The following is a 16,556-nucleotide window of genomic DNA, read 5'->3' as shown; positions in this document are numbered from 1 at the left end:
TATATAAAATGCTTGAAATAAAAGCACAGCTTCAGCTAATAATAAACTAAATTTGTTTTTTGAAACTTTTAAATTTTTTGTTGCAAATAGAACAACGAGGTCTGTATATGTTAAGAACATTTCAACTACCCCCCCCCTGTTCCCTCAAATGCAAAAAAAAAATAAAAAATGAAGAAACCATTAATCCTCCTCCACGGATTGGACTCCGAAAGCGATCACAATCGCCCAATCAGATTTGCCCGTTGGCACCAATTGCAAATGAAAGAGTTAAGTAACTGCCATTATTTGTACAGCTTTCATAAAAGTCTTCATGTAATATGGTGCGTCATAAAAATATATAATTTATCATAGTAAAAGAAGATATTACACGCTGGGGGGGGTGGCTTTAGAAAAAAAAAATGGGGAAAAAAACATTTTTCCCCCAATTTTTTTCTAGACAGACCCCTTGCACAATATATACAGTGAAAAAGGGTTAAAACATTTAAGGAAAATGAAATAAATAAGATGAATTCATACAATCCAATAAAAAATTTGAAATTGATGGAAAATGGGGTTCGCATCTTGAGAATATAAGAAGCTGCAGATATCCAATGAAAAAAATATGTATTATATTAATATAATAATTGATTATATTTGATCATTTAAAGAAAAATAAGATTTTAATCTAAAATTCCTCTCACCGGTCGCCTCGCTGCCGCCCACCAAGATGTCTCTCTGAATTTTTCCATCGTCTTCATCAATAGCAAGCCAGCGGCCGCAGGGGAATTCATAAACCGATTTATTCCCAATATCTTCAATAATAACCTTAAAAAAAAAAAAAAAGTAACGTTATTGTGTTAAACGTAAGCGTAGCTCATTCATTCAATCGTATTATCCAGACGGTAAAATGTGAATTGGCGGGGGCCACAGTCAAGCCGTCAAGCCGTTTAGCGGGGAAAGCCGGAGGGGTCGCTGCTGGGGGTATTAATGGCTGGAGTGATAGGAGTGGAGCCAGGATTGGCTGGAGGCCTATCCCTCATTATGTAGAAAAGGTGCAGGGAATGGGCCACCCCAGGCAGAGCAGGGGTGGCCCCCGGCACTATAGGGCAATGGCTGCCGAATGGCATGTGGCCGGGCATTTCCAGCCTGTGGGCCCATACTGCAGGCCCTTTGTTGATTGTAGGGGTGTTTTTAATAATTCCCTGGGTCATAATTCCCTTTATTTTCTATTCATGATTATTAATAATAATTACTGTTATTAGTAATATTTATTATAATTATACTATTGTTATTATATTAAAAAAAAATAATTTTTTATATTTTATATATATTTTTTCTTTTCTTTTTACTGTTTATTATTATATTATTACTGTTATTATTATTATAATTATTATTATTATATTGTTATTTTTATTGTTTTAAAAAACATTTTTATATATATTTTTTATTTTCTTATTACTATGATTATTATTATTTTTATTATTTATTATATTATTACTGTTGTTATTATTATATTATTATTTTAAAAAAAAACATTTTTATATTTTCTATTTTTTTTTCTATTATTTTTTATAATTCCCCATTTTCTCAGTTTGTAATTAAATTTCTTATCTCTTCCGCCTTTAACAATTTGAAATGTCACCATCTGTACGAGCCCACTGAGAACCCCTAGGATAATAAACCTTGTCCAGGAACCAGCCGGCGGAGCCTCCTTTATTGTTATGTCCGATCGTGATCTTCCTGAGTTTTCCCATGTTCGGGGAATCGATGGTGAATTTGTCTTCCGCTCCTTTCTCAAAGTTGTTTTTATCATTGTCCAGCCTCCTCTCCCCTAATAAAAAAGGGGTAAGAGATGTTTTAATACATGCGTACGCGGACGTGGCCCCTGGCAGACCGTATTAACCGGGCCCTGGGATAGATCTACAGGTAACGGACGATGGATACTGTGTATTTCATTATGCGTTAGATAAAGGCAGTTTAAATAAGCTCCAGGAGCTCCAAAGAATAAAAGTAAAGGAGCGATTGCGCCCCCTGTTGCCAACTACTTTAAATGCATTTTCACAATATCCACATTGTACAAGCAGGGCTGCCGTGCTTTCGATCTGTGATTTGGGTCCCTTTTTGCAAAAGATTACATACATTTCATCCTTATTTTAAAGATATTGCGTCTTTTCTGCTGTATTTGCTATTTTTCTTTCATTTTTTTTTTTTACAAAAACACAGAATCTGCGGTCAGATCGGCCCCGTTCGACCCCCGTCTGGTCGCCCGCTTCTCCTACTGTAAAGACTCAAACCTTAATCAGTCGTTGGTCTCGTCTTAAATTCAGGAGCCATATGCCCATCCCACGCGGATCCTATGCTCTACCACTTCTGACGGGAGGCGGTTCCACTTATCCACCACCCTCTCAGTAAAGCAAAACCTACATCCCATCTTAACCTCTGACCCCCTAGTTTTAGAACCTGCCTAGGCCCAAACTGGCTGTCGGTCACACCAGGCAGATACCTGTCACCTACAGTTTGCAATCACTGCCCCTTTATGGTAGGGGCTTATCTGCCGTTGGCCTCTTTAAACCTGAGCCCACTCCTAGTCTGCCCCACTAAGCAAGACTCAATGGGTACATTCAATTGCAAATACTATAAATAAATACCTGTATCTCCATTCTCTCCAAAGATGTTAAGGAAGACATCGGCATCGGTCCCACTCCCATTGCCTGAGCCGGTAAATACCCGGGCAATATATTTATTCACTGGAAACAAAAAAAAATAAAAACACTGGGATTAGTAATAAACGCCAGGCCGGCCGAGCAGCTTCCCCTTATCTCAGTGGGTAGTGATCGGTTAATTAACCCTGTGAGTGGGATTTCAGGCATAAAAGTTAGTCTTTAATGTAACCACTAGGTGGCACTGCAGGCACAGATCGGAGCATTAAAGACAATCGTAGAACCCCGGCGACAATCGATCACCGGCGGCGACCCGTTCCAGACACAAGGAGAACGAGTTCTCGGGGTTCCCAGGCATTTAACAAAACGTAGCAATTTGCTGGATTTTTTTTGTTAGTTTTTGTTTGGAACTTAATAGCCCAGTCACGGAAATGCCATTAAATTACGGCCGGACAAATATATATGGAATTTAGTAGCCGGGGAGGCAGTTAATGGAAACAGAAGCCCGGTCGGTACTCGTCGCTTTGCTTTAAGGCCGTAGAACCCTGCGATACCCTCATACCGGCAAACAGTCTGAGCTCCTAGAAAAGAGGGGCATCGGGGAGGAAAAAGGGATTTGGGGTCCACAATAGCATTGACTCTCCTAAATCAGGGCACTTAGGTGGTATGAAATCATGCACACTGCATTACCAAGAGGTGGAGCGGAGTGCGCCTTGGGGTGCTCTTTTAACCCACTGCGTGCTGGATTGCTCACCCTAGAGGGAACACTAATTAGGGCTCCGGTTTCCTCTTTCTGTGAATAAATGAAGTGTCAACGGCTGCCTGATTAAAGCCGGGAGGGATCTGGTTACAGACTCATCGGGGACGAAGCCGACGCGCAGTCTTATTGTACATAGCGAGACTTGTCATCGACCAATAAGTGTGTTATTTGAGACGTAACCCTGGGGCCGCGGTGCGTAACAGCGTGGCCCTATTCACAGCCAGCCGGACAGATGGATCCTGGGCCGTGTCCGTTGGCTTCAAAACGCATATTATTAGCCAAGTTACAAGCCATTGTGCATGCGACATGCGACCGTTTCTGAATTTACATTCCGCCGCACGAACCTCATTCACACGCATCTCCTTAAACTAGCCGGGTGCAAAACAAGACCGTCACCCCCCGGCTCCAAGCTCAGGAGGGTCCTGCAATTCCAGCTGTCCTGGGGGGCGAAGGGGCTTCCCTTAACAACCCTGAATCTCTGATGATATCTGGGGTGCTTTTGCTTAAAGCATCAGCCAATATATATATATATATATAGTCTGTTTCCGCATTTCTGGGCTGACCCGGAGACTCTATTAACCCTTTAACAGCCCATCATAAAGATTCTATGTAATCGCCCAATGTGTTTCCCAAATGGCTCCAATATCGGCCCCCGTGGAAACCTTGACTTATTTGAGTCACCTGCATGCAAGCAGGGATATCAACCATAGCATACTGGTAGCAAAATCACCAACTGGGAGTCTTATATATGATCACAGAGGGGGAGAGAGCATAGGAAGGAGTCAGCTGCGGAGTGTGTGACCCCGAGAATCTGCCCCTTCGCCCTGAGATTGGGGCGAAAAAACCCTTTTTGTGGTGTGGATCTGCCGGGTGTAAGGGTGCGCCCGACCCGTTTGCGGCATCGCTTACTTTTAGGCACGTCCATGGGATTGAGGCTCCCCAGGAGGTCCCGGACATAAAGTCCGTCTCCATCCTCTTTGCTCAGCCAGTTGTTGCACGGGAAGTAGAAGCGAAGGTGAGGTCTGTTCATGTCGGTTACGATGGCTCGGTCGAGGTACCAGCCGGCGTTCATTCCCGTGTTATCGTGCTCGATTCTATGACAACGAGAAAAGACCCGATTCAAAGAAATGACGCGTTACAAAAAATGGCATATATTATAATTCTAGAGAAGGTGAGGATAAAGTATACATCGTACGGGGCTGGCTCAGGGGATACTCACTGGGGGTTAGCCCTTCATAATGCATAGAGAATTCGGCGAAAATGAAATGTTACGGAATTTACTTTTTTATATAATAGGACAAAAACACAGAAGATTTGGTATAGTAGATACCGGGTAGTAGATAACCGGAGCAGCCTCCCAGCAGCAGTGGTAGATGGTAATACAGCAAGGGAATTAAAACATGCATGGGATCGGCATACGGCTCCTGAATCTAAGTCTTTAAGGGGAAACAGGCGACCAGACGGGGCCGAATGGGGCCGATCTGCTGTCTCACAGCATACGGGAAGATCTGGGCTAATGCACTTGGTGGGGTGGAAGTCCACGTGTGTTCCATGTCACTAGAAGGCGAGGATCATGTGACGTTGGCACCGTGCCGATGTCTTTCATGTCAAGTTCTCCTCATTCAGCCCAATAATCAAAAAAAAAACCCAGAACCCAAACCGTACCTTATTTTTTTCAGCGGCCCGACGTTGTTTGTTTTGACGCGGAACACGTCTGTTTTTGACCTCTCGAAAGCCGTTCTACTCCTAGAACACACGTGGAGGGGTCATCAGCACGCACGTCAACACGAGAAGAAAAGACAGACAGCGTAACACCCGACACGCGTGGAACCTCAGGGCGTCCGGAGGACAGAAATACTCCAAAAAAATCATATTTTTGGAAGAAATGCAAGAGGAGCCGTATACACCGCTTCCAAAAGTGTTCCCTGTCCGTGAAACACGCACAAAAATCACGCTCCAGATATAACCAAGAGGTCTCCGCGCATCACCATCAATACAAAGTATTCTTATTCACGTACTGTGGAGATTTTCAGCTGACTTTCCTGATTCTTAATAAATAGATTATGAAAGCACATGCGGTATATTGGAGTTGTGGTCCTAAATAGCCAATGGAGCCCAGGCCTACTAAATCGTGGAACTTACATTTGAAGTCACTTTTTTTTTTTTGTCCATTAAAATAACATGAAATGGATCAGAAATCCAGCACAAACGGGGTTAATGTCGTAAATGGCTATTGTAGCTGGAAATGGCTGATTTTATCACTCCCATCACTCCTGTGTTCCAATGGCCCTTTATCACTCCCATCACTCCTGTGTTCCAATGGCCCTTTATCACTCCCATCACTCCTGTGTTCCAATGGCCCTTTATCACTCCCATCACTCCTGTGTCCCAATGGCCCTTTATCACTCCCATCACTCCTGTGTCCCAATGGCCCTTTATCACTCCCATCACTCCTGTGTCCCATTGGCCCTTTATCACTCCCATCACTCCTGTGCTCCAATGGCCCTTTATCACTCCCATCACTCCTGTGTTCCAATGGCCCTTTATCACTCCCATCACTCCTGTGTTCCAATGGCCCTTTATCACTCCCATCACTCCTGTGTCCCAATGGCCCTTTATCACTCCCATCACTCCTGTGTCCCATTGGCCCTTTATCACTCCCATCACTCATGTGCTCCAATGGCCCTTTATCACTCCCATCACACCTGTGTTCCAACGGCCCTTTATCCCTCCCATCACTCCTGTGCTCCAATGGCACGTTGTGTTCGCTGATCCAAGTTTAAGTTTAAAAGGCTAATTGATGGTTAGAACCCCTTTTGTAATTATGTTACAGCCAGAAATGTCCTCGTTTTCCATGAAAACAGCTGAGTGACCCCAAACTTTTTAGCAGTAGTGAAGGTGCAAATATTTCTGGTTTCACCCCCTCCGACGACTTGAGAAACATTGTTTCTGTGATAAGATCCAGTTACTGATATCTCACTAATCTGTAAACAACTAAATGTGTATTTGATTGATGTGTGATGTCATTTTTCAACCCGATTACCTATGTAACAGTTCTATCATTGTCATATGATTTATATGTTTCCTAAATCATGCAATAAATAGCGTGAAATAAACACTGTGATTCCTTTAGGTGAAATAAATTAGCGATGAGCCCTGTGTTTATAAGTAATTTTTTTATTATACAAAAATTAGTGAAATTAATAATAATAATTATTATTATTTATTGTTTTGTATCGGCCATAATATTCCTCTTGCCTTTCTTTTTAAGTGTGCGCTTTACACAAACATTTGGGGACTTTTTTATGCTTGTAGATGAACAACCAATGTTTTACTAATCACAACCTAGCTCTTTAGGATTTTCCTGATCACATCCCAGATTGTAGGCTGATTGAGAGTCTTATTTGCCACCAACACATTTTCATGTTGCCTTTCACTTTGGGTTATTGCCCTTTACTGGAATGTCTGGAAATCTTCTCAAAGAATCCATAACCCTTACAAATCGTTCAGAAAAAGTCAGGTTGAAAATATCCACATTACTCAATACTCTTGTAACATTTTTTTGTAACATCAGACATTTAATACACGGTAACCGTTGCCATGGTTGACATTAAATGGTAAAATACATTTTTTCCTTTATCCTTTTTTTGCCATAAATTCAAATACTGATTAATCAATAGAAGGGATGCGATTCGTTTGCTGAGGTTCGTCTTTTTACGAAGGGTTTTCGATGTATGCATGGGGGGGTATGCAAGTTCTGGGGGTGGATTTTTGGAACAATGAATTCCTGGTCACTGCTATAACTATGCATTCTGCAGGGCTGAGGGGACCATTCTTGCAGAAGAATGGGTTACACCCCCCTCCCCCATAATGCATAATGATGGAAGATACTTTAATCTCACCATAACCGACCCACAAATCATGCTTTTCCTCACTTCAAGATATGTGGATCGAATGACTACACTATAGATACATATTAATCCTGCATGGACCCCCCCCACACACACACACACACAAATACTGTCTACCCAAATGCTGCACAGGAATTATTGTTTGATCCATACCTTTTGTTATATCTTTGGTTTATTTATATTTCACCATAACCAACCCACAAATCGCCCTTTTCCCTGACTTCAAGGTATGGGGATCGAAAAACTACACTGTAGATACACATTAGTTGCCTATGGACCCCCACACACACACACAAACTACAATCTAGCCAAATGCTGCAGAGCAATTATCTTTTGATCTATACATTTTGTTATATCTTTGGTTTATTTAAATCTCACCATAACCAACCCACAAATTACCCTTGTCCCTGACTTGTATGTGGATCGAATGACTACACATTTTAATCCTGCATGGACCCCCACACACACACACACACACAAACTACTGTCTAGCCAGATACTGCAGAGCAATTTTTATTTGATCTATACATTTTGTTATATTTCTGGTTTGTGTTAGTCTCCCCATAACTGACCCACAAATAACCCTTTTCTCTGACTTCAAGGTATGTGGATCGAATGACTACACTATAGATCAGACATGTCCAAACTTTTTTCGAAGAGTGCCAGATTTGATGAAGTGAACATGTGCGAGGGCCGACCATTTTGCCTGACATTTTCTGAACCATTAAAATTAAATACAAATTAACTATTTTATGCAAAGTTTATTGAAAACGGCATACCACATCTATCCTTTTCTCACTATCTCCCCTCTCCCTCCCCCTTCTCACAATCTCCCCTTTCCCTTCCCCTTCTCACAATCCCCCCTCTCCCTCCCTACCCCCCTTCTCACAATCTCCCCTCTCCCTCCCTACCCCCCTTCTCACAATCTCCCCTCTTCCTCCCTACCCCTCCTTCTCACAATCTCCCCTCTTCCTCCCTACCCCTCCTTCTCACAATCTCCCCTCTTCCTCCCTACCCCTCTTTCTCACAATCTCCCCTCTCCCTCCCTACCCCCTTCTCATGATTTCCCCTCTCCCTCCCTCCCCCCCTTAACGATCTACCCTCTCCCTCCCTTACCCCCCTTCTCACGATCTACCCTCTCCCTCCCTACCCCCCCTTCTCACGATCTACCCTCTCCCTCCCGACCCCCCCTTCTCACGATCTACCCACTCCCTCCCTAGGTCACTTACCATCAACTCCTGTGTTGGGAGCGTGAGGCGTTTGTCTCGGGTGCCGGCGCTTCACAGCTGAGTGCCGGCATATGACGTCATATGCCGGCGCTCAGCGTGAAGCGCCGGCACCCGAGACAAACACCTCACGCTTCCAACACTGCACTCTGGGCAGCGCAGAGGCAGTCGGCGGCGGCAGCGGCGAGCAGAGGAGTCCTGGATTTCTGTCAGTCAGGGGGGCCCAAGAGGTGCCGAGCGGTTGTTTTCAGCAACCGCTCGGCACCCCTTGGGCCCCCCTGACTGGCAGAACTCCAGGGCCCGGTCGCAGTCGCGACCCCGGTAGTTCCGCCACTGCCTACAATTTCTTTATCAGATGCCCTTGTGGCTGTGTGTGCCCAAATCTCGTGCTTTCCTTCTCCCTGCGCCGGCTGATGACGCCAAGTCCCGTGGATCACTTGGGGGGCCGTATCAGTCCGGAACGCGGGCCGCAATTGGCCCGCGGGCCGGACTTTGGACATGCCTGCTATAGATACATATTAATCCTGCATTGACCCCACACACACACACAAACTACTGTCTAGTCAAATACTACAGATTATTATTTGATCTATACATTTTGTTATATCTATGGTTTATTTAAATCTCACCATAATCGACCCACAAATCGCCCTTTTGTGAATTTATTCCACTGACTTAATGCATAGCAATAAATTTTTTTGATCTATACATTTTGTTAATTGGTATTAAAGTAACCTCATCATATTTCACTTTAAAAAAAAATGTAAAAAAATATCTGAGGAATTAATCTTTTTTTTCCCCTAAAAGTAAAGCTCTTGAGTTTTAATCAAACTTTTTTGACATCGGGAAAAAAAAACATTTTATGGCAAAACGGATCAAAGTGAAAATGTATTTTAGACACAGATTCTTCTTTGAAATACATGACGTTTGCAGCTTTCACCTGCGCCGTTCTGCAGACGGTGAAATTGCAAATACGATACTTTATAACCACAGCATGAAATATCATGTATTTGGATGCAATCGCATCCTAAAAACACCCAGAATCACAGCGTTAAAGCACTGGTGTTACGGGGGTCCGCGGAGAGTGGGGGAGGGCTGTCCAATGGGGGCCCCCAACACCAGCGCAGGCCAAACCCCCCTCTCAGAATGATATACATTCCTTTTTAATCATTTTTGGGGGGCTTAAAGAGCCACCTGATGGAGTTTACCTAAAGTCACATGACCCAAAACATTAGTGTAACCGTGTAAGGTCATGTGACATCAGGTGACTCGTTTCCCCTGCGTGTATTCAGACCACCCGTTAAGCAGTACGGTAAGGGAGGGGCTTAGAGGGGAGGAGCCTAGAGGGGAGGAGCTTGCCCCCACACACCCCATAACGCTCAATGGGGGGGCACTGCGTTAAAGCCCCTGGAATTTCTTTGTATACTTTGTAATGGAAAGAAAACATGTGCATGCAGCTCTTCCCGCCGTCGGGACGTAACAACGGCTCTCGTTCTGAAAATACACGGCTTTCCATCCGTTTTTTTTGCCACACAGTGTAAATTTGTGAATTTAAAAGGAAATATTGATTTTTTTTTGTTTGTTGGTTTTTGTTTAAAATCAAGAAGAAGGAAAGTATTTGTTGGCTGTGGAGGCTGATTCTAGAATCTCTCCGACGTGGTTCGGGAAGACAAAGTGATCCGCGTCGGGTAACACGACTAATTACAGATTAATTACTGATTCATTGTAGGTTAGATAGTTTTGTAAATCTCGTGTAAAATGAATCGGGTAAAAATTCCAACAGAATGGGATAAAATGAGTTCGCATGAAAACATACAGTTTCACAGCAGATCTTTCCCATTCGGCCCCCGTCTAGTCTGCCATTTTTTCAGTCGTTGGTCTCGTCTTAGATTCAGGAGCCGTATGTCTATCCCATGTGTGTTCAAATTCTATTACTGTATTAGCCTCTACCACCTCTGCTGGGAGACTGTCCCACTTGGCACAAATGTTAATACTTCAGTTGGAGCAAATTTATCGACACCTCATCATTTTATCCTTTCGAATATTAAGGCTGATCTCTACCCAGATCTCCGTTTCACAGTTAACCCTTCGAGTGCCTGCCGCCAGTGACTCAGCATTTGCAATGAATTATTAATTAATAATTATTCTACGTTGGCTGTAATTGGATTCCTTTAACTTCATCCCGTTCCCGTGTCCTTTTTTGGGTTCTATGGCAACAGCCTACCATTGATAAATGAGACATCATGTCACGTGGTTAAAAAATGATCTTTGGGAAGGGTTTTGTGTATGAATTAATATTCGTAGATGGGACAGAAGCGTTAAACGGTCAGCCATTTTTTTTTTTTTACTTTAATGCATTATTGAGGATCTTATTACCTTCCCTGTCTGAAACCAGTGTAAAAACTGGTCTTATCACCATAGTAACCAATGGAATGGTGCCATAAGCATACCTGGGAAATCTCCAGGTTTATTCCCAGGGTCGCGGGGTCTTGACACGCGCCCCTAACGTCAGCGGGACCTCCCCCGGACGGCAGGGGACCGCCCACCAACATCAGGGGACCTCTCCCTGACATCAGCGGGACCTCCCCTTGACGCCAGGGGCTCCGGGTAGCCGGAGGCCAAAAGTTCCCAGGTATAGCCATAAGACCGCATTCCGAACTTTGTGCTGGTTCCGTTGAGATCGTGGGACACACGCTATTTGTCATGGGGAAGTGGGCGGGAAGAGGGGCAGAAGTGGGCGGGAAGAGGGGCGGAAGTGGGCGGGAAGAGGGGCGGAAGTGGGCGGGGAGTGGGGTGTGCCGCAACACGTATCCAGTCGGCTGCACTGATCGCATTAGGCAGTCGCTGGCCTTAAAGTGCCAGGGCCAACACGTCATTGCCAGGGCGGCCCTGCTTGGTACCCTAGCCTGTTTAGAATAGATAGTTACCCCGCCAGTTCACATGAATAGGGGTCCACTTGGTGCCGAAACCGGGGATGTGCGCCATTTTTAAGTCAACAGGTTAAATAAAGTGTATAAATAGTCTTTTGGTGCCGGTATGAAGGCTGTTACACTCTCTCCGGGGGCTCTTCTAAACCAAAAGAGAGGGATTAAATCAATTTACCATCGGGTGGCAGATATCTCAGACCACATCGAATGACCCCAGTTTAACATTTAAGCAGCCACTGGTAAAACCATCAGTGCTACCTGTTACAACTCCCACTATAGCAAATACAGAACATGCTTTACTGAGAGGGTGGTAGATTAGTGGAACAGCCTCCCAGCAGAAGTGGTACATGGGATCGAAATACGGCTCCTGAATCTAAGACGAGACCAACGACTGATTAAGGTTTGAATCTTTACAGCAGGAGAAACGGGCAGACTAGACGGGGGCCGAATGGGGCCGATCTGCCAGCAACTTCTGTGTCTCTATAACTACAACACAGAGGACATACATGCGTCTATTATAAACAATAAAAACTCACGCTGTTTGCCAGTTTCTTTTCATAACTGCCAACTGCCCTAGAAACATGCGCGCCTCAACCCCTGCACGGGTGCGTAATATCATGCAATGTTCCAACATGATATATTTTAAATATTAAATGCCTTATTTTAAAAAAAATACCAATTTTTGGGGTGAATTTTTTTAAATCTTGCATCCATAAAAAAAGGGGCATTAAAAGGGACAGCTGACTATTCATTAAGCTCATTAAGAGCGCAATACAGCGACACAACGTATGACCTCATTATCGCTCCTGCCCAACCGACCAGGCGTCATCACAGACGGAATCGCGAGAAAAAAAGCTTTCATTTTCAGTGTATGGCAAAAAAAAAAGGCGTTGGAAACCCCGTGTATTTTCTTTACCATTTCCCACGCCGCGCTCTGTACAGAACGCAAAGCTCGGCGTCACTTCTCCTAAACACTTAAAATAGCGGAGGTACCTCTTCTCTGTGCTGTAAGGATAAAATGTCAGCTTTAATCAATCAAATATTCAGCAAATTAACGAAATATAAATCAAATTTCAAATATCAAAGAGGGAGATGCATAAAATGTCTCACAAAACACAAAAGCAGTTTTTTTTATATAAATGCTTCTGTAATAGATAATCTTTCATTTTGATTTTTGGGGCAAGAAAAACATACACTGCCCTTCAAACGTTTGGGGTCACTTAGAAATTTCTTTTTTTTTTTTTTTTTTTTTTTTAAGAAAAGCAAATTTTGTCCATGAAAATAACATGAGTCAGAAATCCAGCGCAGAAAGGGTTAATGTTGTAAATGACTATTGTAGCTGGAAACGGCTGATTTTTAATGGAATCTCTTCTTAGGCCTACAGAGACCCTTTATCACTCCCATCACTCCTGTGTTCCAGCGGCCCTTTATCACTCCCATCACTCCTGTGTTCCAATGGCCCTTTATCACTCCCATCACTCCTGTGTTCCAATGGCCCTTTATCACTCCCATCACTCCTGTGTTCCAATGGCCCTTTATCACTCCCATCACTCCTGTGTTCCAATGGCCCTTTATCACTCCCATCACTCCTGTGTTCCAACGACCCTTTATCACTCCCATCACTCCTGTGTCCCAATGGCCCTTTATCACTCCCATCACTCCTGTGTTCCAATGGCCCTTTATCACTCCCATCACTCCTAAGTTCCAATGGCCCTTTATCACTCCCATCACTCCTGTGTTCCAATGGCCCTTTATCACTCCCATCACTCCTGTGTTCCAATGGCCCTTTATCACTCCCATCACTCCTGTGTCCCAATGGCCCTTTATCACTCCCATCACTCCTGGGTTCCAATGGCACGTTGTGTTCGCTGATCCAAGTTTAAAAGGCTAATTGATGGTTAGAAACCACTTTTGCGATTATGTTACGGGCAGAAATTTTCTTGTGACCCCAAACTTCTGAACAGTAGTTGTGTATATAATACCCAGCAATTTAATTGACTTTTCAGTTAATAATGCACTTTTGGATTGTTGCTCTAGAAAAATATATAGATTCATTTTCAGTTTTCATACCAGCGACATCTTTGTGTACCCCGCAATGCGTAAAATGTTTTTTTAATAAAAAATATAATTTTGTTTAATTTGCTTTTTTTTATAGTCAGATGACAGAGCTTAATTAAATTAAAGGGGGCCAATCTTCGGCATGGTATGGGGGTGCGTAGGTTAAAAAAAATGTTCGAAAAGGCGGTAATTCTTTTTTTGGAACGGCATAAACTAAAACAAATTGGTTTTAAATAAAATGTATTACATTTGAAACTCATAAAAAAAAGTAAATGCTGATTATTGACAGATAAAAAAAATTGCAATATAAAAGTAAAAAGTAAAAAAAGACCGTTATTATCGAGTCGCTACAACAGGATCTTCACAGTGGGCGTTTAAAGGGTTAATACTTGAAGTCCCCAGGTACGTTCATACGTTACAGAAATCGATCGCCTACGTGATTCGGACTGCACCGTCATAATCCGAAGTGCTGTACAAAGGGTACACGGGGGGTTCAAAAGTAGCGCATCACATGACCATTTGGACTCATGGAATTAACCCATTGTGCGCCAGATGGCCTATAGCCTTGCCCATGGACTTGGGATGACTTACTTGCTGGTGAGGTGAATCTTCGGAGTAATCCCGAATTCTCCAAACAGGGTGACGAATACATTGGCGTCGGTACCGGCCCCCCGGACATCCCCCGTTATGGTGACCACCTCATATACTGTCAGAGAAAAAAATATTATTGTTGAAAAAAATTCCAATTTGGGTGATATTACGGGTAAAAGTGTCTCCGCTGTAAAATGAATGGGTTAGTAGCGTACCAAATGCAAAAATTAGGTTTTCAACCCCAAAAAACTGATTTCTATGGCAGACGTCATGGTTTATTGAGTTATATAGCGCCGTCATATTCCGCAGCGCTGTACAATGCGTAAACAGGACATAATAAGCTAGGGAGGGTCCTGCTCAAAGAAATATTTAGTAATTACGAAAATGCTCCATTTTTATACCGCGTTAACGGCCCTTTCACGGCTCAGTGAACTTTGTACTCTATGATCGAAGGCTCTTTTGAAGTGATTGGTGATCGCAGTGATCACGTGACCGTCACACGGGCTCCCATTGGCCCCCTGTCCCGGTAACCAGTGTGTTACTTTACAGTTAGTGGTCCTTGGCGTTTTCTGGACTGTCTCGGCATATTTGTGGCTGTTGTCAGCTATGGTCAAAAAGTTCTAGTGTACTAGTAAAAATATTTACACGTATAATAGGAGTGCGAACAAAATGCCCCCCCCCATGATTAAACTCTCTCGGTGCCCGACTACAAGCTGCCCTTCTGCAAAATCATACAGTGGGGTGAATTATAAATGTTGCTGGCGGGGTATTATAAGGGGGGCATTATAAGTGTTGCTGGCGGGGTATTATAAGGGGGGCATTATAAGTGTTGGTGGCGGGGTATTATAAGGGGGGCATTATAAGTGTTGCTGGCGGGGTATTATAAGGGGGGCATTATAAGTGTTGCTGGCGGGGTATTATAAGGGGGGCATTATAAGTGTTGGTGGCGGGGTATTATAAGGGGGGCATTATAAGTGTTGCAGGTGGGGTATTATAAGGGGGGCATTATAAGTGTTGCTGGCGGGGTATTATAAGGGGGGCATTATAAGTGTTGCTGGCGGGGTATTATAAGGGGGCATTATAAGTGTTGCTGGCGGGGTATTATAAGGGGGGCATTATAAGTGTTGCTGGCGGGATATTATAAGGGGGCATTAGAAGTGTAGCTGGCGGGGTATTATAAGGGGGGGGCATTATAAGTGTTGCTGGCGGGGTATTATAAGGGGGGCATTATAAGTGTTGCTGGCGGGGTATTATAAGGGGGGCATTATAAGTGTTGCTGGCGGGATATTATAAGGGGGCATTAGAAGTGTAGCTGGCGGGGTATTATAAGGGGGGGCATTATAAGTGTTGCTGGCGGGGTATTATAAGGGGGGCATTATAAGTGTTGCTGGCGGGGTATTATAAGGGGGCATTATAAGTGTTGCTGGCGGGGTATTATAAGGGGGCATTATAAGTGTTGCTGGCGGGGTATTATAAGGGGGCATTATAAGTGTTTCTGGGGGCATTATATGTGTTGCTGATGGGGCGTTATAAGGGGGGCATTAAAAGTGTTGCTGGTGTGAAAATAGTGACAAAATGTGCAAAACTGCAATTGCAACAATGTATATATATTTTGTAACAAATTTATCTGGAAAGCATCAGTTGTGCCAAAAAGCAGCTGAGAGTAAAAGCTGCAAAATAAAGCAAAAATCAGTAGCTTCAAATTAGAAATAGTTATTGGGCCAGTGTTTTCAGATCAGCGACCAGAAGTGGAACGGCCTCCCAGCAGAAGTGGTAGAGGGTAAGACAGTGAGGGTATTAAACATGCATGGGATAGACATACGGCTCCTTAATCTAAGACGAGACCGACGCGTGATTAAGGTTTGAGTCTTTACAGGAGAAACGGACAACTAGACAGGGGCCGAATGGGGCCGATCTGCCGGCAGGTCCTATGTTTCTATGGTTAGGCGATGAGACCCCTTTAAAACTTTACACTCAGTCCTTTCACGTGATACTATATATGTCATTCTTTGCTCTACCTGTAACTGGCCACTTGGAGAAGGTGAGGGACGGAGTGACCGGGGATACAAAATACAACAACGGGCGATAACGGGCGAGGACCAAATGTCAATCAAGTACCTCCACAGGTGAAAAAGGTGCTTGCAGTGAGCCATCAGGGCAAGGGTTGGGGGGACTGGCTTCTCAAATGATGATGATGACAGTGTCTAAAACATGGAACCCTGAGTCATTGATGGTCTACCTTTCCCCGACGATCGTCTTTCCTGTCCACCTTGTCTAAAGCCCATGTTTTTACATACAAAGGCATAAATATATACATATATATATATATATATATATATAGTACAAAGAAACGGCGTGTAGTATAGAGATGACCGCTGTCTTATGAGGTCATGCAGAAGCTCTATGTAATGAATGGGCGGATTATATATTGGTTTTGTGCGTAC

The 16,556-nt window shown here is 43.7% G+C and overlaps 1 protein-coding gene across 1 annotated transcript in view; it reads right to left on the bottom strand.

The window, feature by feature from the left end:
- Positions 1-16,556, bottom strand: part of LOXHD1 (lipoxygenase homology PLAT domains 1) — a 62,642-nt gene that overhangs the window by 31,860 nt on the left and 14,226 nt on the right. The window contains exons 7-12 of the mRNA XM_053454668.1: positions 14,113-14,227; positions 5,065-5,145; positions 4,309-4,493; positions 2,628-2,726; positions 1,662-1,810; positions 681-804 (exon numbers count right to left, since the gene is read on the bottom strand). Coding sequence (XP_053310643.1) covers positions 681-804; positions 1,662-1,810; positions 2,628-2,726; positions 4,309-4,493; positions 5,065-5,145; positions 14,113-14,227 — 753 coding nt within the window. The remainder of the gene's footprint in view (positions 1-680; positions 805-1,661; positions 1,811-2,627; positions 2,727-4,308; positions 4,494-5,064; positions 5,146-14,112; positions 14,228-16,556) is intronic.

The sequence above is a fragment of the Spea bombifrons genome, chromosome 1 (assembly GCF_027358695.1).
Source record: "Spea bombifrons isolate aSpeBom1 chromosome 1, aSpeBom1.2.pri, whole genome shotgun sequence".
Taxonomy (NCBI): Eukaryota; Metazoa; Chordata; class Amphibia; order Anura; family Pelobatidae; genus Spea; species Spea bombifrons.
Note: the sequence above shows the minus strand (reverse complement) of the source record. Positions and strands in the feature narration are given on the sequence as shown.